This window comes from Schistocerca americana, unplaced genomic scaffold (assembly GCF_021461395.2).
Source record: "Schistocerca americana isolate TAMUIC-IGC-003095 unplaced genomic scaffold, iqSchAmer2.1 HiC_scaffold_49, whole genome shotgun sequence".
NCBI classification, from domain to species: domain Eukaryota; kingdom Metazoa; phylum Arthropoda; class Insecta; order Orthoptera; family Acrididae; genus Schistocerca; species Schistocerca americana.
The window spans coordinates 2,100,494-2,123,863 of NW_025726225.1; the positions used below are offsets into that span (position 1 = coordinate 2,100,494).

A 23,370-nucleotide genomic window follows, 5' to 3' on the forward strand; every position below is an offset into this window, starting at 1 on the left:
GCAACGAGTCTTTATACAATTTTACTTACGTAACATAACTTACTAACAGCCATGGATTTCTCAAGACATTTGACCGAGTAATGCATGTATAAGTTCTTTCATTAGCTAAGAACACACACCATTCTGTGGATGCACTAAACACTTACTCGAAAGCATCTGTCTCACAATACTTATATACGATTGGAAAAATAGTAGCTCGTTAATCAGACTGAGTAAGATCAGGCTTGAACTTTAGTGTACATAAGCCAAACATACGCATCACACTAATTAAATTATGTAATTGAAATTATTCTCTGTTTATGAGTTTAACACGTCGTGAAAAGTGAATCTGACCTAACAACCCTTCTTTACGTTTTCTAGACTGAACAAGTCATGTAATTTATTGGTGAAACCTGTTGTAAAACCTTTATTTCACAATGTATGAGGGCTAATTTGGACAGTAAGGAATGATTGGTCGCGAAATGGAAACCACAGTGAAAATCCGATCAGACTTCCCACAAATATGTTGGACAGTGTCTCTAGTATGCCGGTAGATAGTGTAAAGTTGCTCTTTCTAGTTCTGAGCGCACAATGAGTGCATAACGATGCCCAGAGAATGGTGACTTCCACAAAATATGAGGCGTGCCGGGAGTTTTTGGCTTCGTTTCATGCAACTCCACGTGACGTAACTGTCATGCATTATCTTGTTTATGAAAGTTTCCGACCGCACACTTCACTTCAAGGACAGTGAGGACGCTCCTGCAGCGTTTTCCATGGGAAGTGTTTGATCACCCACCATACAGCCCGCAATTTGCTCCCAAAGATTTTCGTCCCTGCTCAGATGAACTGCCGGCTATGAAGACAACATTTTGACACAGACAACGAGCTGCAGACCGGAGTAGAAAATTGTCGGAAAACACAGTAAGCTGCCTTCTTGATGAGTGTATTCTAAAGTTGGTACAATGCTAGAACGGACGTCTAAGTCGGAGCGGCGACTATGTACAGAAGGAGGTGGAAGTTGTAACTAACTGTTCCAAAACAAACATTTTTGATTTTCACTGCGGTTTCCACTTTGTGACCGATTGTTTCTTACTTGCCCAATAACCGTCGTACGTTTAATATACTTGAACTAGGATAATAAGTTTGAGAAATATATAAATGATCCTTAAATAAATAATAAATTTCAAGGGCAAATAAAACAGTTTTTTAAAACTAAGTAATGTCTTCTGTTTGTTAACCTTTGATATTTGTTTTAGGAAATATCGCCAGGAATTGTGAAAACAGCTATATATAATAACTTAAAAAAGTATTCGCTTGAAGCACTAGAAAATATGCATACGCCTATGATGGAACCTGAAGACATAGCGGATGCAGTTATCTATATGTTATCGCAACCTCCACACGTTCAAGTACGTACTGACAATGGTCATAAAAGATGCAGATAACCTTTTCTGTGTATAAAATATTTATTTAATTAGGCATTTCTTCTTCCTACGAAAATTACAGACTATCATAGGTAATCCAACATCTTGCACAGGTTTCTTACACTAAAAAGATAGGTATTCGAAGTTTGATAAAAGTTACATTAAGTTTTATAATGTTAATAAATACACTCCTGGAAATTGAAATAAGAACACCGTGAATTCATTGTCCCAGGAAGGGGAAACTTTATTGACACATTCCTGGGGTCAGATCACATGATCACACTGACAGAACCACAGGCACATAGACACAGGCAACAGAGCATGCACAATGTCGGCACTAGTACAGTGTATATCCACCTTTCGCAGCAATGCAGGCTGCTATTCTCCCATGGAGACGATCGTAGAGATGGTGGATGTAGTCCTGTGGAACGGCTTGCCATGCCATTTCCACCTGGCGCCTCAGTTGGACCAGCGTTCGTGCTGGACGTGCAGACCGCGTGAGACGACGCTTCATCCAGTCCCAAACATGCTCAATGGGGGACAGATCCGGAGATATTGCTGGCCAGGGTAGTTGACTTACACCTTCTAGAGCACGTTGGGTGGCACGGGATACATGCGGACGTGCATTGTCCTGTTGGAACAGCAAGTTCCCTTGCCGGTCTAGGAATGGTAGAACGATGGGTTCGACGACAGTTTGGATGTACCGTGCACTATTCAGTGTCCCCTCGACGATCACCAGTGGTGTACGGCCAGTGTAGGAGATCGCTCCCCACACCATGATGCCGGGTGTTGGCCCTGTGTGCCTCGGTCGTATGCAGTCCTGATTGTGGCGCTCACCTGCACGGCGCCAAACACGCATACGACCATCATTGGCACCAAGGCAGAAGCGACTCTCATCGCTGAAGACGACACGTCTCCATTCGTCCCTCCATTCACGCCTGTCGCGACACCACTGGAGGCGGGCTGCGCGATGTTGGGGCGTGAGCGGAAGACGGCCTAACGGTGTGCGGGACCGCAGCCCAGCTTCATGGAGATGGTTGCGAATGGTCCTCGCCGATACCCCAGGAGCAACAGTGTCCCTAATTTGCTGGGAAGTGGCGGTGCGGTCCCCTACTGCACTGCGTAGGATCCTACGGTCTTGGCGTGCATCCGTGCGTCGCTGCGGTCCGGTCCCAGGTCGACGGGCACGTGCACCTTCCGCCGACCACTGGCGACAACATCGATGTACTGTGGAGACCTCACGCCCCACGTGTTGAGCAATTCGGCGGTACATCCACCCGGCCTCCCGCATGCCCACTATACGCCCTCGCTCAAAGTCCGTCAACTGCACATACGGTTCACGTCCACGCTGTCGCGGCATGCTACCAGTGTTAAAGACTGCGATGGAGCTCCGTATGCCACGGCAAACTGGCTGACACTGACGGCGGCGGTGCACAAATGCTGCGCAGCTAGCGCCATTCGACGGCCAACACCGCGGTTCCTGGTGTGTCCGCTGTGCCGTGCGTGTGATCATTGCTTGTACAGCCCTCTCGCAGTGTCCGGAGCAAGTATGGTGGGTCTGACACACCGGTGTCAATGTGTTCTTTTTTCCATTTCCAGGAGTGTAAAACATTGGTTGCTACAAACGCACACAGCCCATTACAGATAAATATTAAATTTACATCAAGGGCCAATAATAATAATAATAAAAATAATAATAATAATAATAATTGAAGATCCACCTCGAGATACGATAACAGGATGTAGAATGTTGACAGTGTAATAGCGCTTATGAGGAATTTATGTGACACAGATGAAACTGACGTAAGTGGAAACAAGTTATTGGGTAAGAAACAAAGTAGCATATTTAGTTCTGCTGATTCAAAAGGAAATAAAGGAGTGTATGAAAAGGATGAGAACAATAGGACAGAATTTTCTTCTGTTTACCAGTCAAAATGAAAAGAAACTTTGGTCGGCAACATTACTACGATCACTTAGGGAACCCTGCGAGTTATTGTTAAATGTAGCAGTATATACCAGCAGTAAAATACCACAATTTGAGCACAAAGAATGCAAATGGACTGCTCTATAAAAGACTTTAACTGAAAAGTGGGTAACCAACTGTGTCAGTCCTCATTTCGACGACCTCACCAATGATTTTGGCATGTGAAATATTCGCACTGTTTTAATACACAACATTCTATTTCCTTTTACCCAGTCCCTCTTATGGTTCAAATGGCTCTGAGCACTATGGGACTTAACTACTGTGGTCATCAGTCCCCTAGAACTTAGAACTACTTAAACCTAACTAACCTAAGGACATCACACACATCCATGCCCGAGGCAGGATTCGAACCTGCGACCGTAGCAGTCGCGCTGAGTCCCTCTTAGTACCGATGTCATTGTATTCATCATCTCCCTCTCACTGCTACGTCCCCTTCCCATGTCTACTTCTTCTCTCATTGGACATTCTCCTGTCTGTCTCTCTCCGATTGTCATTGTCATCATACTCTTCTCTCGCTCTTCCTTACGACTGTCTCCTCCTTTCACTTTCATTGTCTCTCTGTGTCACACTGCCATTGTTATCTTTTTTTCAGCCTCTATTGTCTCCTCTCCACTTGTGTCCTTGGGGGAGGTTTCCCTGAGGCTTTGGTCTCTAGACTAGGAAACTTAAAAGCATGGGTGATGTGGGAGAAAGTGGGCAGTCTTTTTTTGTTAACTTTATTGATTGGGAGGGAGGATGGGAACGTTCCAGACCTCTAAGCCTATGTGTGGTTCCACTTATCTCTCTTTCTGTTTTCCATTGTCTCCTTTCTCTTTAGTTCCCACTATTATAACATTCATCCATCTCTTCCTCTTTCGCTGCCACATCCCCCAAATCCTCTCCCTCTCTCTATCTCTTTTCTAATGTCAGTGTCTCTCTGCTACTGTCTTGCAGCACAAGAAAGGATGAATATGTTCTCATGCCGAAAACTTTTGGTGGCGAAGGCGGAAAATGGACTGAGGCAGCTGGTTCCCCACTTCTCTCTGAACCTTTTACAGAGTAAGCGTATTTGTCTTTTCTGTGCTCCGACAGAAGAATTGTTCAACTAATTCCCTTCTTTGCCCTGTTACAGCAGGGTGTGCTGCTTGTATAAGATGAAGTCTGTATCTCAGTAAAGTCTTGACATTTTACTTATATACTTCGACGTATTTACATACTACCACACATATAAACGAAAAATAAATACATATATTGTAACGTTAAAACAGAATCGTTTTCCGTCCAATATACGTTCACTTTACAGTCCTTTACACAGAAGAGCTCAATATTTTTAGGCTACGCCTACAGTATACCAAATCATGCGGTGTTTGAAAGTACAAAAAAATTCATACAATTTTTTGTAAGGTGCTTACGGAGTTAAGAAGCACCAACGAATACTTTCCAGCTCAAGATAGTGACGTCAGAACCCTTGCCATGCGGTCTCTACGTCAGTTAAAACTACATTTACGCCTCAGTTCAGATGTTTTACTTATGTACGGTGAATTTAAACCTCTGGATCCCTGTAAGACATGTTAAAATCGAAGAAAGGTTTAGAAATTCCCAGAGAACATCATGTTAAGGACATACGGTAAAATTTTCAGCGATTTACCATTACAGAAGCGGCCAGCAGCACAACTAGTAGCATACTTTTGGTGCCCAAAAACACAGTGTTTAGGGGTTTTCCCAAGTACAGCCATTGAACAAAGACTAAAGTAATAAATTCCACACTAGACTACACCTGATTCTAAAGAACCATACAATTTACTCAATAATGTGAACATTTTAATTATTATCAACAAAATAGCCTGTGCCATAGCTAAATTTAACCATAGATCATAAAGCAAATAATCATAAAAGGAAATCTTAAGGTAAACAAATTTTCAACATCAATCCAAATTAAAGAGATAATACAGACATCAACAGAAACTTTTCTGGGTATGGTGCCATTCTAAAAAAAGCGGATAACAGCAACACAGCAGTTATTGTGTATCGAAGTGACTACAATTCCAACCCAATCGAATTTTTTGTATCTAACATTATCACTGAACTAAAAAGAGACCACACCCCTAAATTATAACGGTCAGCTGAAAAAATTATTAAATTTTAAGTTTTTTACTAACCATTAATGAAGCCCAGTACCGTGTTGTAATGAATAAACAGTCCATGAGGCTAAGGTCTCAACCTAGGATTCACAAAAGTGGTTATCCTATATGTCCAATTGTAAATGTTATAAACAAGCTATGACACAAAATACCACAAATCTTAATAATACACTGAAGAAATATTAAACTATCGAAAACATCTTTTCAATTAAAAATATTTTTGTGTTAATTAGCAACATTAAGTATCTAATAACGCTAGACACTGCAGTATTTGCCTCCATTGGCATAGTAAACGTCTAGAGAAATATATTCTTCAAATACAACCTGTCAGTAATACAAAAGATTTTTATCAGGTACAGAAAAGCTAATCAATGGAGAAATTTCTGAACTCAGGATATCGCTTGAATTAATGTTGTAACATATATTTTTATTCAATGGTAAGTATTATACACGAGATACTAGTCTGGCAATGTATAGTAACCTGGTGTGTTTGCTTGCAGGCTTATTTGTACATAACCTACAACAAAAACTATTAACTCATCCACAATATCCCGCCAAAATTATGTGGTATAAAAGATACGTGAGTTACACAATGGCACATTTCACTGGTCCAAAAGAAGAAGTAAATAATTTAGTTGATGACATGAATGAAATGTACTTAAATATCAGTATCATAGTTGAAGATCAGGGACATGAAGGAATTAATTCGATTCATATGACTATTTTCAGTCTTTGTAGTCACAAGAACAAGCATACCTCCCAAACATATAGAAAATCCACCACTGCTGATGTTACAATTACCAATAACGTATACCATCCTGACCAACACAAAATCTATTCGGGTCATCTTGTAAGTGCACGCTATGCAACACCATCAGTGAAGCAGATGAATGTAAATCAATGAACATACTTAAATCTATAGCCAAAAATATATAACAGTTCCCTCATAAACAACCTAGTTGAAAAATCGAAAGTTAACTTAGGCAACTACCACCACCATCAGAAGCCAAGAAATAAACGCCAAAATTTGCCCGCCTTACATTTCTTGACAAAGTGTCATACAAACTTACAAATCTTTTCAGACCACATATTATAACAAATACCGTTCCACACAGTCATTAAACTACAGAATAAGAGTTGTTCACATTAATACAATGGAGAGTGGCATCGAAAGCGTGACATGCTCCTGTTCTTGCTTCTGTACAGGACAAACGGGAAAATTTTTGCAACGTGCTACAAAGAATATAAAGAGGCCTTTGGATGCAAAAACTTAAGTAAGCCCCGATTTGCATCGCATATTGCTCATCATGAACACTCTGTTGGTAGTATCAATAACAATTTGTGCCCCACATATTATAAACAAAGGGTTATAGGAGAGATTTACATTCACAAGCTAAAATCATCTCAAAGAATCCTTAACGAACAATGTGAATTAATGTAGAACTTTTTCTTTCAGTATTTTGAAGACATCCCAGACCAAAACAGAAAAGGACTAGAATGAGAAAAGGCTTAAAATTTGGAATGAGGATATAATGAAAGCTGTCAAAGAAAAACAGGATGCATATATAAAATACTTAAGCAACCCCACTATTGAGAAGAAATAATACTATACGGAGAAACGAAATAATGCTAAACGTGTAGTAAAGAAAGTACATCAGGAACAGTGGGATAGCTTTATTTCTAATATCGAACATGATATCCATGGAAGACCACAAATGCCAAATAAGGTTTTAAAAGCATGAAACACACCAGAAAGAAATAAAATACAAATAAATTGTGTTGAAGAAGAAGAGTGGATAAATCTGTACAGCGAATTGTGGTTTGATCATAAAGCACAAGAAACAGAAATTGAACAACTAGAATAGAAAGGATTAGATGAAATCAGTCTGACGAATTAACATCTGCACTAACATCACTTAAGAACAGAAAAGCAACAGGAAAGGACGGCATTAAAGCTGAATTATTACAATATGGAGGAATGATGCTACCAACGACTGCTACATCTCTTCAACCAATGTTGGAAGAAGAAGAGTATTCCCAACGACTGGACAACAGCTACAGTGATATCAATTTTTAAAAAAGGAGATAAAAGCCTATGTGATAATTACAGACGAATACGTTTACAGGACTCAGCATACAAGATGTATGCTAAGATTTTAAATACAAGATGTAAAAACATAGCAGAATCAGTACTGACTGCATGAGGAACAAATGGGTTTTAGAAAAGGACACTCCTCAATAGATGCGGCTTTTATTCTACAACAAATAACAGAAAAACGAAGAGAGTGTAATAAGTCAAAATACATTGCTTTTATTGACTTTAAAAAATTTTTTGTCAATATCAATCGACAGAAACTTTGGGAAATAATGATGAATCGCAGATATCCAAAGCATCTTGTAAATGTGATAAAAAGTTTATATCAAGACACAAATATCAGCCTAGATCTCAATGGTGAAACAACTAAGGAGATACCAACTAACAAAGGGGTACAACAAAGTTCTGCATCTTTCAAACTTTGTCCAACACCAACATTAATGAAATAATACATATATGGAAATCAATATTTCATAAAGGATTCTACCTAGACAGAAACATTCTTTTAAATAATTTACTATGTGCTGATGAGGCAGTGATCCTAGAAGATAAGGAAGATGACCGTCAGAAAGGAATCTACTCGCTAAAACAAATAAGTGAAAAATTTACCATGGAACTTTAAAAAAAAAAAAACTAAGACAATGGCCTTCATGGGGAAAGAACCAATCGGGACCAAAATACTGATAGATCAGAAGATTTTACCACAAGTGAACCATTTCTGTTGCCTTGGATGTAAAATGACACATGGCTACAGCAGAGATATTGAAATGAAGCTAAATAAATTCAATTGGGTATGTGGAACAGTTAAGAGGTACCTAAAAAACAAAACCAGGAAAGACACTCAAATTAAATTTTACAAAACTGTTGCAGTTTCCACACTGCTCTATAGAAGTGAGACCTGGATGATTACCAAGAAGCAAGAAAGCCGGGTTGAGGCACAAGAAATGAAATTCCTTAGAGGTGTTAAAGTTTGAACAAGAGAAGGCAGGCTAAGAAATTAAGTTATTAGAGAAGAACTGCAAATCTTTAGACTCAATGCTAAAATTCGAGGTTACAGAAGAAAATTTAACGAACATCAACAAAGAATGGAGAGTGAGAGACTTCCCTAAAAGACAAGAAATTATAAGTGCCATGGGAGAAGAGAGCAAAGAATACCTCGACAGAGATGGGTGCCATAACAGGCAATTCCTGCCTAATACAGAAAGAGAAATGAAGGTGATAAGAAATATTCATCCTCTTGCATAAATTATATTCTCATAGTCACATAACAAATATGGCGTACTGTAACCCATTTGCCCTTTAATTACATACTTAATATTTCACTTTGTTTGTTTGTCTCTTGTGTGACTTTTTAATCCATATTAGATGTACATTGCCAATATAAGAACATACCTGCAGCTAGGAAAACTGCCTTAAATATGCTATCTGTGCTTGTATTCTCTCATGAAGAGCCCTTTGCGCCGAAGATCATGAGTAGGAAAGACAGACATCTACCGATTTCATATTGTTTGTAATTACATCCAGTGTTTCCCTTCTGTGAATAAGTATCAAACCAGCCGTAGTTAACTATTGTGTATAATCGATAATGAGCATTGTGGGAACGTGTTTACTCTGGATATCACCATGCAGTGCCCTGTAAGTACCCATAAAATAACAACCTTTCCGTTTTGTTACTAATTACAAAATTTTCCTTATCTCTGCCAGCACTATCACCACGTCGTCTATATACACTTGGTGTACGACATAATGTTGATGTAATATGTACATTACGTTATGAACCTGCAGTGGCTCGAAAACTAGTTGATAGTACAATAAGTCGTATCAAAACTCCAAAAAAGCAACTGACTGCATATTTATATCCAAAAAAAATCGAAAACTCATTGATTAAAGGAGAACATGTGCCCGCCTCTGATGTTTTCGCTGTCGACTTGTCCATCCGATCAAAGCGTAAACTGACTATGTATCCCACTTGATACAGTCTTTCTTTTGCCCGATGTACTTGTAGCCACACTCACTCTGCTTAGTTGACAGTTAGTCGGGATATAATACATGGTGACAACTGTTGAACTATATGAAATACCGTTCCACATAGACATTAAACTACAGAATAAAATTTTTTCACATTAATCCAGTGAAGAGTGGCATTGAAAGCCTGGCAGATGCAAATTAACATGTCCTCTTCTTGCTTCTGTACAGGACGCAAAAACTTAAACAAGACCATATTTGCATCGTATATTGCTCATCATGAATACTCTTTTGGTAATATCAATAACAATTTGTGGCCCACATATTATAAACAAAGGGTTACAGGAGGGATTTACATTCACAAGCTAAAATCACCTCAATGAATCCTTAACCGACAGTGTGAATCAATGTAGAACTTTTTCATTCATGATTTTGAAGACATCCCAGACCCAAACAGGAGAAAGCCTGTAGTAAGAAAAGGCCTAACAATTTGGAATGAGGATATAATTAAAGCTGTCAAAGAAAAACAGGGTGCATATATAAACTACTTAAGCAACCCAGCTATTGAGAAGAAACAATACTATACGGAGAATGCTGATGCATAGCAGGGATAATCCTGTAAATGCGAATACGGCATTAGTAATGTGTTGCTTAACACAGTCACATCAATAAAATATCTTGGCGTAACAGTGCAGTTGGAGCTGAAATGGATTCAGTAGCTCAGACAGGTAGTAGGAAAGACGAATAATCGACTTCATTTCATTTGGAGAATTCTGAGAAAAGTTGTTCATCTGTAAAGCAGACGGCGTACAGAATGCTAGTGTGATCCATTCTTGACTACTGCTCAAGTGTTTGGGATGCCCGACAGGCCGGATTAAAATAAGACATGGTATCTGTTCGGAGCGTGCTGCTAGATTTGGGACCCTTAGGTTCGATCAGCACGCAGCTATTACGGAACTGAAATGGGAATACCTGGAGGGACGACGACCCTGTTTTCGTCTACTGCAGATCAAGTCTACTGTCACCAACGTACATTTTGCTTAAGGGCCACGAAGATAAAATGAGAGAAATGCGGGGCCGTAACGAGGCTTATAGGCAGTTGTTGTTCCCTCACCCTTTATGCGAGTGGAAGGAGAGAGGAAATGAGTAGGATAGGAAATGTATATTACGGTAGTTTTCTGAGAACATACATACATGCAGAATGTGGTAGAACGACGGTGAACCACGAATGGGCCGCAACGTGGTGGACCTCACGCCTCATCACAGAATGGTGAAGCCCGAGGCTTGCCCACTTCGTGAAGCAGGCTAGGCGCGATTTGTGGCAGATGCGACGACAGAGCACAATGCTGGTGCACCCACAATTGTTTGCATCCCTCAACAAGAGCCTCAACAGCAGGCAACTCCCAGGCGTTCCCTCATTAACCGAAGCAATCACGATTGCAGCGGGCACTGGATCGTCGTGACTGGACCTTGGATCAATGGAGAAGTGTAGCCTAGTCGGATGAATCAAAATTTTTTGCGTCACCAGGTTATTGGTCGTGACGACCTCTTCGCTATGGATAGAGGCCGGTTGGGGTAGTATTGTTCTGTGAGGGACATTTATCTCGGCTTCCATGGGACTGTGGAAGTTATTGAAGGCACCTTCACAGCTGTGAACTGCGTGAACGTTTTTGTGGATCACCTACATCCCTCCTCGACGGCGGTGACATCTGGCAGGGCAGTAGGATAGCTGTCCGTGTCACAAATCCAGAACCGTGCTAAAGTTGTCTGAGGGGTGTTACAGTGCATTCACATGACTCTCCTGTCTTGATCATCAGTTTCAACTGATCTGAAACATATAGGACATTGGGCCAAGATTCGTTCCCAGAAACAGTAGGTTTGTAATTTGTGGCAATTGCCTGACCTGTGCGTTGCTATCTAGCGCCACATACCTGCAGAAACCTACCAAGAACTTCAAAATTCCATGGAACGCTGAATGGCTTCTGCATTGCGCTTCAAAGGTGGACCAATACGCAGCTAAGCAGCTGGTCCTAATATTACGTCTCATCAGTGTAGGTGTTTCTATGAACGCTGTTGGGGATTTACGGGAATTACATAAATGATTGAGCCGTTCTCAGTCCACGCTCGATTATCCCCGTTCTCCTTTCATCTCACCTGCCAAGACTTAGAAGAGCGTGAAGAGAACAGATGGAGATACAGTTCTGTCTCACTCTCAATAAAGGAAAGTGCTGTGACATTGAAATGCATTACTTGCCCCAGCTTTATTACAACTGTTATATTTGCTAAAAATAAAGTTATTGTGATTTGGATTCTGGACATTGAGTTGACTCTGAGCAAGGCAGGGTTGAAGTTACGTCCGAGCCGTACTTGTTTCACATCAAAGACATCGCACATATTCTCAGCAGCTGCCGGGCGGGTGGCCAGAATGTGGGAGCGAATGGGCATCAGTGAGCAGCAGGGACACCCAGCGTTGCTCTCTAGATGACTAACCGCGAGTGTGGGCCATATACTGCCCCAGAAAATCAGCACGGACACTTAGTCAGACAGCAACAATTTTAATTAAAATGAGAAATTGTAGCTTGAGTATGGGGCTGACTGAAATAAGAAAACAGGATTTTAACACTAACTAATACTGTAAAATAATATCAAAGGTACGCAGCCTAGGAGGATGGCTGTCTAAAATATCTTTTCATATACACGCTGGTGGACTCTTGTTGCTAAATAAACAATCTTGAAGGAAAGTGATAGTAACAACGTTAAATGATATTCCCGAATGTGGACCGGCAGGTGGTGGTTACTATTGTTCTTTCAGTTAAAATGCTTCCTACGTCAAGTCAGTTCTGTTGAATGAACAGTAAATAACTTCCTCACAGCTGTACTATGGAAAAGCAAAGTCTTGTAGAACGAATATCTTTCACACGTTCATGTTACAACAGTCTTTATTCTTTTGAGAGTTGTTCTTCCTGTGAAGTCTTCTCACTTCGAGTAGAGAGGAGGTAAGGCTAACTTTGCAAGCGTCCATGGCTGGAATAATGAAAGCAAACACCTTTGCTGCTGGTACTATTTCATAGTCTGTTCCCTACTCGACTGTCAATACAGCTTTGATAGCCCTCAGACAAGTTTTTTAACGACCGCAACCTATTTCACCTACCTGAAGCTTCAGTAAGATCTGTTGCTTACTCCGTGGCATTGTCGTTTGCAGAAATGCTAGAATGCCTCATAACAATGCAAACATTGGACACAGAGAGATTGGTTACTGGCCGGCCAGAGTGGCCGAGCGGTTCTAGCCGCTACAGTCTGGAACCGCACGACCGCTACGGTCGCAGGTTCGATTCCTGCCGCGGGCATGGATGTGTGTGATGTCCTTAGGTTAGTTAGGTTTAAGTAGTTCTAAGTTCTAGGGGACTGATGACCTCAGAAGTTAAGTCCTATAATGCTCAGAGCCATTTTTAGATTGGTTACTACTACGTCAGTTACGGTGACACAGTTCTGGTAATATGATCTCTATTCTGAAAGCCGTTTCTTCACAGACCTGCACTGTTCACATGCTATTGGAGAACATAAACAGGAATCAGTTTCACGACCAAACCACTCAACTCTACCGATCGCTATTTCGCGAGCATTTTTAGTTTCTTCCTTTTTTTATAATCATTTGTACTTCCTGAGAAAGTATGTGAAGCACTCAGAACACATGACCGGATATCACTATAACTTCGCAATCGGTGGGTATGTAAATGATCCGACTTCCAAATTTGTGACTGGTAGAACGGGGACCGCGGTGCGTCAGTGTCGTTCATGTCGAGCGCTGTTACCAGTCCTCATAGGATTTACGAGGGGCGTGAAGAACGCCAAGTGTTCAGTGATCACTGTGAAAGCCACATAGATACCACGTACTCGAATGACACAGCGGTATCAGCGCATGACAAAAATACGAAATGCCTCCATTAGGCCGCTAGAGCGAATAGTGCAGCGTCCAGATTTGCGATGTTGCCTTTCATTGGACGGCGTGGGAAATGAGGCCACGCATTCTTGTTATCAAGGTTCCGGGCCTCTACAACAGACCACGGAATGGGAGAATCGCCGATTCGTGCACACATCCGCACCTGTCATCCGAGAGAGGGTACTGAACATTCCGTCTAATCTCGCACCGTGGTCAGAGACCAGCAGCAGGCAGACTAGGGAATTACCGTCCCCTGCGTAGAGTAAAGTTACCAACACCACACAGGTGGATGCGTTTGGAGTGGTGCCGTGACTAGAAAACAGTTCTGGACGCGCCCTGATGATAATCGCCGGTGAATATGGCGGCGAACTGGGAAGAGGTCCCTTTCCTCCAGTGTTTCGAAGAGGCATATATAGTGGTTTTACTGCTAAGTCTTCGTGTGAGGATCCATCAGCTGTGAGTTCAGTCAAGGCTGGGAGTTGGAGAAACTCTAACAGCAGAGCGGTACAGAGCAGACATCGTGGGTCCTCAAGTGTTATCACTTATGCAACAAAATCTTGTTGTCATTTTTTTAACGGGACACTGTACTTCCACACATGGTAGTGATTCTGTGAACTAAAAAGTGGCTCTGAGCACTATGGGAATTAAAATCTGAGGTCAACAGTCCCCTAGAACTTAGAACTACATAAACCTAACTAACCTAAGGACATCACACACATCCATGCCCGAGGCAGGATTCGCACCTGCGACCGTAGCGGTCGCGCGGTTCCAGAATGAAGCGCCTAGAACCGCTCGGCCACTAGGGCCGGCGATTCTGTGAAATGTCTGGGGTATGTTGAGTTACTCCTGTGGCCAGAAAATCCACTAGATCTCTCCTGGTAAAAGAATGCGCATGCGCAGCTCGGTCGTAAACTCCGTTCAGTAAGAGTTTCCAGGGTATCAAGGAGCCGCTACTGAGGGCCAGCATGCCTCAGGAGAGGACACAACGTCCTTATGGCACACTTCCTAACCTAATCTGCGCATGCATCCATGTCTAGGAAAGTGAGGCTGTTATTGAGGCCGTAGGAAGCGTTACTCGGTATAAACTTCACCATGTCTTCTGGGGGCGTCCAATTATTTTCTTGTCCAATGTGTTATAACTGCCGCTGGAAGGCAAAACTGATGTTTCAGCCAAGGTTTCTGCGACCTTCCCCTGCGAACGCATCGGGTTTAGTCATCTAATGACAATCAACGACTATGAGTGCTCGGAAGCCTGAAAAATTGTTTGTCAGTTGACATAACAGATAGCACCTTAAAGCAGTTGTTCGCAAAACTGGAAGTGCTTTTGGGAATTTGTGTTCGTACGATAATACATATTTGCTACTAATGCAGCATTTTAAAGCTCTGTTTCTTGTTTTCTTACTGCCTGTGACAGACATATTTGACAATTACAGTATATACTATATTTATGTATTTACTAACTTGCTTAATATGTGTACACTCCACAGACTTCCACAGAATTAAAATTTATAAATGACAGTAATCTTTCTAATACTGTCTGCAGATTTTTCGTGCTGTGTACAGTTGTAGCAATCAACGCCAGAAACAGATTTTATTACTCTCATATATTAAAAAAATTATTACATAATATACTGCTACAACGATATTAACGTCATCGATATTAACATCGGGCGTGACATGACATGACCTGCCATGTTATAACTGATTCAGGCCAAGGCCTTATTAGGAGTAATCTCATTCTAAGAGTTTAACTTTCCCAAACACAAAATATACAAAACCCGTAACTGACAGACAACAAGGTAGAGTGACGAAATACTGAATCATAGGCTAAAGACGAAGCAACATTATCTACTGATGATGGACTCACCGTATCCGAAACGCAATGCGACTTAATAAAATACCTGTCACGAATTTAGATGTATATCTTTGCAACTGGACTCAATGAGTCTAATATACACACTGCTACTATAGTTGGTGAATATCATACTGTAAAATGACTTTAACAAAATGTGTTATGTCTTTGCTTTGGTGCATTTAGATTTCTCAATTGTTTACGTGTGTATCTTCTCTTCTGTGTGCTTGTATAACAGAGAATAATTTTCCTTTTTCTGTTGCAGGTCTACGATATTATCATTCGTCCAACAGGAGATTTATATTGCTGACGAAATATTAAAGTGCTTCATAAAATTCGCCAAAGACGCTGCGTATCCTATTACAGCAGCAGTACTCGAGTATACGACGCAAAATGCAATAGAAACTCTGAATGCATAATATAAGTGTAAACAACCAAGGAAACAGTTTCTCTGTACAGTATTTGGCAACGAAATTCTTCAGAATATAGCTTGCTGTTAAACCTTCAGCTTTCATGAATAGCGATGTTCAAATTGGAAACAGCTCAGAGAGCCTCCGACCGGAAGATTACATCTGTGGCATCATCAGTAATACAGTAAAAAAATACACAGTGGAAAATAAACGTGACACACGCTACAACAGAGACAAACTGAATCAATCTATGCATGTGAAGCAGCCCTGTCAATTTTCTGAAGATCATGGGTTAATAACTCGTATATTAACAAACTTCATTAACATCAGTCTTTTGGTATGTGTCTATGATCGTAAGGTTCTTCTGTTACAGTGGAAGATTAAACATTAAAATATGTATGAAACGTCAGTGCCATCAAATGTGAGTGACTGATTACTTACGAAACAAGTCACATAAATGGATGTGATTCCCAATTTCAGAGGTATTCAAGACTAGAGAAATCATGACAAGAAATATATGAAGAGGGGAAAATGTCAACGTTCTAAACATATTTTGTTTTCAAAATGCGTTTTCAGAGCTCTTGTGATTTTAGTACTTCGTTTCATGGCATTGGACTTGTTCCAATGTCAAATCACGGAATAAATCTTTGCAACATCATTACCAGAAGCTACATGGTCTTTGTGAGAAGCAGTGCATATCTCAGCAGTTCCATCAGCTGAAATTATGAACTCGTCCAGCGAATCAGATGCATACAACTGACTACTGTGAACTTAAAGACGCTGCTGAAACATTGTCAGTGCAGGCGGTAAGATCTCCAAATGCCCTCTCTTCAAGGTGTATGATCCTCACACATATCAAACAGCTATTAAAAATTTTTACTCTGACACAGCAGAATGGGAAACTGTCACTGTTTTCAAAAGAGGAAAGACCACGGCAGGTCCAAGCAGAAGTCGATACCGAGGGACTTTTTCATGAATTAAATTTTGACACTTCCTTGCAAAGAAAGAAGAAAACCTTTCATGTGATGGTTCATGTTCAAACTAAATGTAACTTACCAGTATGGAAGGAATAAGTAATATCTAACAAACCTATAGTTGCATCCGTTATCCTGCGTATTTTATCAATGTAGGTAAAACATTAATATTAGTGTATTTACAAATACGTGGTGGAAGCTGTTTAAGAGATCAGATGGGGAATAAAAAATTTATACACGCTTAAGTTTCATTTAAAGTTTTTATCCCTGACAACAAGAAGAGTGTGGCCGAAAATATTGTTCTTCAGGTTGCCGGAGCTATCGAAAAATACCTCCGTTTTTCATTGTTCCACTCCACAAACATTTCACTGCCCTTCCTAAATCAAAATTGGCAGCGAGTTGCCTCAATGCAGCTCTTCTTTGCCAGGACCTAGTTATAAATATCGTAACACACTTACAGAAGTATCACAAGCTCATAAACTAACTATCCCAACTACTACGAGCAATACAGTTAGAGTTACTGATCTGTTATTACCCTGAGAAATACAGAAATATTCTCAAAATTGTTTCTGTATGTTTCTTGCACAGGACTGTTGCTATCAATCCAGTTCAGAGTTGGATGCTTATCAATGCTGTTCGCCTAATTATTCGTAATGCTTAAACAACGACTTTTATGCGCTGCAGAAGGAATATAATAACCAAACTTACACATAAATACAACAATTAAAAACTCATTTTGCATGAAATTATCGTAACTGCGCATATCAAGTTAGTCTAGTCTGACCTCAAGGTGTCTTAGATGCAGTCCTCTCATAAAGTGTAACTCCTTTTTGACTGGAAACAGGAAATCTGTTGTGCGAAGTTAAATGAGCTTGGGGCTACATTAGACAACAGTGACACACGTTTTGTAAATTGCGGAGATGTGCAGTGTTCTCAGGCACTGACTGTCGACGTTGTCAGCGACACTTGAGTTGACTTATAGAACATGTCAAAGTGGTAAACCTACCTTGTCACTCATACCGTTTTGGCATTAAACAATGTTTTACTTAGGAGAAACAAGGAAACACACGCTGCCACAATCATAGGCTACAGATAATTGTCTTTGAATCTCTTTTCAAATGACTTCATTTCAGCCTGAAATCATCAACGTCAATATACTTGAACGAAGTACCTCAGTCGTAGCGTCACCGATGGCACCATCGGATATCCTCCCCCCTCTCCCTCCACCCACCCATGTGACAAAGTCTAGCTGCCTTTTGTATAAAATGGCTGGATATTCTAGAATTGTAAGGTTTTCGTATGTTTTGTGCCATTGAAAATAATTCACCTTTGTTATTCTGTGATGACGCTGAATAAGCGCACTGCATGAGCAGTGAATAATATCCTTGACTGTGTTTATCTGTGGTTCGCTTGCTCGCCTGTCAGTTGAGCAGCGCTAGGGCGTTCTTACTTGAAGTATAATAGTGAGCAGTTGAGTTTTGTAGAGAAGGTTATTTGGTAATTGTGAATCTGAAAGCAATTATCTGAAATATTTTTTATGAAGATAAAAGTTGTTTGTAAACATGTCATTGACCCTGCTCATAAAGAAGATCTTTGGTGGAATATTTCAAGACTGTCAGTGCACTGTAGGAAGGAAATGTTTGTTTGGCAGAACTGTTAACTGAGGATATTTTTGTCACTTAAACGACGAATAAGATTCATGAGTACCGTTAATTTGATCTTTTTGTTTTTATTGTACCTCAAATAACACTATTAACTGTATGTCTGTAATTTTTGTAATTGGAGGATTTCGTAATTTTTAGTCATCTTATGTTATATAGTCCCTTTTTGTCAATAATCAATGGTTAATTTTTGAAGAACGATTTTCTTTAAAGTATAAGTCATGTCCATTATTCTTAGTGAAGTTTTGAATGTTGTGTCCAGTGTGCATTGCACCTTACTCCACATGAAGATACAGATTATTTTTGACGAGCAAAAATCAATTTTGTAATTATTGGCTTATTTTTTCTTTAGCTGTTGCTTCTGCTGATTTCAGTTTGCTTTCCAGAACGCCATTACATCAGACATACAAAAGCATGGTGAGCAAGAGGTAGGTTAATTTTTTTCAGGACAGATCTCACTTCGCACAGTTCATAGTCAGATTTCTCAAGTGTTGAGCCAAGCAAGGAGATTAATTTTCAGAATTTTTTTTCTGAGTAGAACAACATTTTATTTTTTTGGGTATTTCAAATCAGAAATTGCACCTGATGTCATGCAACTATCATAATGTAGTTCAGTATTGAGTTTCAGTTAAATATTACGCTCTGAAAGCACAGTATGTTACGTTTGGCATTTAATTAGATTAGTTTTAATTATTTCAGATTCAGTATTCCAGAGATTCTAAAGTTTTGTTACATAACACTTTTCACATGCGCATCGCAGGGCCAATCAACAGTCAGTATTCCTCAGTAGTTGAATACAATATGTGCTTGCACATCCCACAAGGGAAGAGAGTTTATTTACAGATAAATTTTTATAAAAAAGCTGAAATTAGGAAGAAAATCAGGAAAATGGATGAACTGCCTCACCCCGCTGACGTCATGGTGGAAGCAGAGAAGTCATCCAAGCATGAAGTGGCAGGAAATTCAAAAATCTGGCATGTCACTTTGTCATAGTGACAGAAATAGGCCACTTTAACTAAATACAGAATTCACGATGCCACTTTGTTTTCCCCTCATGTCACTGCGGAATAAGGGCTTTCGTCCTAAGTAGATAATCCTCTAGAAGACTGATGTAATCGAGACCTGCGAGAAAGACAGGCCGCTGCACATACGCCACGAAGGGAGGCCGAGCTCGCTTGCCAACTCGCTCAGCTCAGGAACAAACTACGTTTCTACACCTGTTAACTCGTAACTGGGTGTGCATCTACAAACGAGAATTGCACCTTCTACTGGAATCCACTATCACGTAGTTTTATTGTTTAGTAGTCTTATAACGATAAGTCCATAGACCTATTAATAATTTGCTACCGCTGTACTGGGGTACAATGAAATAAAAATCATGCCAAATGACTACCAGTTGCATAAGGTACCACATCTTGTATGAAATGAGGACTGTTACGCAGAAAAGACTAACTGCTATAAAAAAGCCGTTATACCATTTATGTCAAGAATTGATCGTAAATTTTATTTCAGGGCTAGTAATCAGTCAGACTTCATAACAGCAGATTCCAGTAGAAGATGCAATTCTCCCTAGTACATACACCCCTAGTTATGAATTAACGGATTTGGAAACGCATTTTGTCTGCTGAGTTGAACGATCGATAGAGTTCAGACCTACAATCGTGACGTACGCGCCGCGGCCTGTCTTTTCTATCTGCAATCTCTATGGCGTCAGAATCCACGATGCTAGGACAGAGGGAGCTAACGCGGCTGGCCAATTGTTCTAAGGGTGGAATTCCACATCACCCGCGAAAATTCAGCCACAGCCCGCTAGTAAGCTCTGCTAGCCTCGACACTTCTTACAGGAGCTTGTCAGGTTGTGAAGTTCAACCTGTTGCGGCGAGGCGCTGACAGCCGATTGTTTCGAACTGCTACTGAGTGGAGAGCCTCATGTTAAACAAGCAGCATCTTCTGATTCAGCGGACTTGAAAATCTTCTGTTTTTCTTATGCTTATGGAGCATAGGAAGCTATATGCTTAAGCACAGCTGGGGATAAATATTCATGCCTAAGTTCAATTATCAGTGTTGAATTGTTTTCCCCACTGTTATAACAAAAATGTGCCGGATTTCTATTTCTGACACTATATACATTTCCAACTCTCACACCAAAGGCTTACAAGTACGAAAGAAACCTTCCCATAAAGTCCGACACTGCATTTAGGAACTTCACGAATGACACTGATGGATAGTACCCGCTGCCTCCAGTACTGTTACAGGAGAACGTCAAGTCCATTAATGAATATTTAAGTGCACTATTGAAATGATAACTTGACAACTGAAAGGGGTATTTCGCTTAGACCTTTCATTGGTCAATGATGAGAGATTGGCAGCAATGAGATGTGTTTAAGGGAAAAAAGTGCAAAAATGTTTATGAGCATACTTACTTCACAATTTTAAAATTTCGAGTTTCTTGTCAATATTACGATTGTTATTAGCGAATGTTCCAATTGGAGAACGATAATCGGGTGATTTTCGATATTTCTTAGGGTTCTTATTTTCCCAATATTTCTTCATTTTCTCCCTGAAGACTTTCTTTCGTTCTTCAGCCCACTTTGCTCGGTATCGTCTTGGTTCCATTTCTGGAATAAACTTCCACTAGTCAATTTTGCTTCTGAATGTATCCCTGGTTGATGTGTTTGTTACCTCTATTTTTGCTTTTATCAAATCCTTCTTAACTTTAGTTGATCCTTTAAGGGATGTCACATAGTTCAATAGACTTGTGGTTAGTCTGTTTCCAGGTAAACTGTGTAGGTGTCCATAGAACCTTATTCGTCTCTTTCTGACGTCAATTTCGATGTTTGAAACTTTTTCTGTTGTCTCGATGGTTTGCAGTCTGTATCCATCTTGTGTGTATCATGGTGTCAAAATTTTTCTAATAAACTTTCTCTCTACTATCTGAATTTCTTGTAAATCTAGTTTTCGATTCAATGAGTGTGTTTCACTTGCATATGCGACTGTCGGTTTGATTACTGTGTTGTAGTGTCTGGCCACTTACTTGATTTCCTGCAATCTGATTTTTCTGCTATTTTTAAAACCCTATTGGTTTAATAATTCCACCGAGGTAGTTAAAGTGTTTGACTCTGTTGATCTCACCTCATTTTTTTAAAGTTTCGGAATATCTAACTTGGAACACATGAATTCAGTCTTGTAAAAGTAGGTTTCCAAGCCAACCTTCTCTGCACATTCTTCGAGGGTCTCGATTTGTTTTATTGCTGTTTTGTTGGTTACAATCGCCAAGTCTTCTGCAATCGCGAAGCATGGGAAGTTCAGTTTTCCTTGCCCTCTTCCTAGTTCGATTGGATTCCAAAAGTTTTGTTTTCTTAGTTCCATTTCCCATTCTCTCATTACTTTGTCTAAAACTATGTTGAATAATAGTGGCGGGATCCCATCTCCTTGTCTTACCCCTGTTTTATCTAAGACTGGTTACGACATTTCATATATCAATTTAATTTTTGATTTGGTTTCTCACAGTGTTTGTTCGAACAGTTTTCGAGTTTTCGTATCTAGTCCGCGTTTTTCTAGAATATTGCATAGAGATGGTCTGTCTATAGAATCGTAAGCTTTTTTTAAAACATCAACAAATGTGCAGAGCAATGGTTTCGTATTTATTGATTTAATTTTTAAAATAGTTTTAAGATTAAAGATCTGTTCCGGGAACGACCTATTAGGTCTAAAGCCTAATTAAATTTAATCTGTATGTTCTAGCTGTTTTTGTGCTCACTTTAGAAGACACGAGGATAAAATTTTGTGAGTGACCGCAGAAGTAAAATGTCTCTGTGCTGGTTTGCATCTGATCAGTCACCCTTTTTGTGCAATAGATGAATTAAAGCACATTTACAATTCTCTGGAATTTTTTCTGTCTGCCAAATTTCTTGGATGACTTGATTAATCCCTTTTTCAGGAATTTGGACCACTGTTCTTCAGTAGTTCATCTACAGTTCCACCTTCTCTCAATGACTTATTATTATTGAGCTTTTTAATGTGACTACAAATTGCTTTTTCAGTTGGCGGTACTGAAGCTTCTTTCGTATGTGCTGCTTGTAATCTGGGGAATCTCGTACATCGTTGTGAGCAGTTTTGAAGTCGTGAGAAATATTTGGCTAATTATTGACAATTTTCTTTGTTAGCTAGAGCCAATTTTCCGTTTTGTTTCTTGAAACAGAAGTTTAGTGGAGTGTATCTTTTGATCTGATTTGCAAGCGTTCTGTAAAAGTCGTCTGGTTTGTGGTTCCTAAAGTCTTCTTCAATTGAGTTTAGTTGTTCATTAAAAGATTTCTTCTAGCTCGTCTAAGTATTTTAGCTGTTTGTTTTCTCACTTCAAAAAAATTTTCTTGTGTGATTTCCTATTTCGCACAGTTATAGTTTAGGAGGCTCGTTATCTCCCTTCCATTGCATTATCAAAATCTGAATTCCACCATGGGTGCTTGGACTTTCTCGTTAATGGGATCAGTTCTCTTGCTTCCTCTATAATTTTTGTTTGGAAATCTTTTCAGTTGTTTGTAGGTTGTTTTTCCATTCCTCTGTAACTTTTGATTTCTTTTTTTTTTTTTTTTTTAATCAAATTTAGGAGTTAGTGGTGTTTTCCTTTGGTATTTCCTTTTGGATTTGAATTTAATTTTGATTCTGGTAAGATAGTGGTTAGAATCTATATTTGCTTCTCTTCGGATTTCAATGTCGTGCATTTCTTTTCGGAAACCCTAGTAGACCGCAACATGGTCTACATCAAATTCACCTTGCTTAAAGATAAGGGATCGCCAAGTTTTTTGCTTCTTAGAGTACTTTCGAAGTGATGTTGACATTATTTTTAGATTGTTTTGTTGGCACAACTCTATGAGCCTGACGCCATTCTTGTTCGTGAATTTGTGTGCTGCGTAATTGCAACTATTTTTTTTATACTTCCTCTCTTTACCATTTTGTGCGTTGAAAT

At 39.8% G+C, this 23,370-nt stretch overlaps 1 protein-coding gene across 1 annotated transcript in view; it reads left to right on the forward strand.

Annotated features, from left to right (window-relative positions):
* Nucleotides 1-15,669, forward strand: part of LOC124585255 (dehydrogenase/reductase SDR family member 11-like) — a 62,177-nt gene extending 46,508 nt beyond the window's left edge. Inside the window, exon 6 of the mRNA XM_047131383.1 lies at nt 15,625-15,669. Within this exon, the coding sequence (XP_046987339.1) occupies nt 15,625-15,669 (45 nt within the window). The remainder of the gene's footprint in view (nt 1-15,624) is intronic.
* Nucleotides 15,670-23,370: the final 7,701 nt, after the last annotated feature.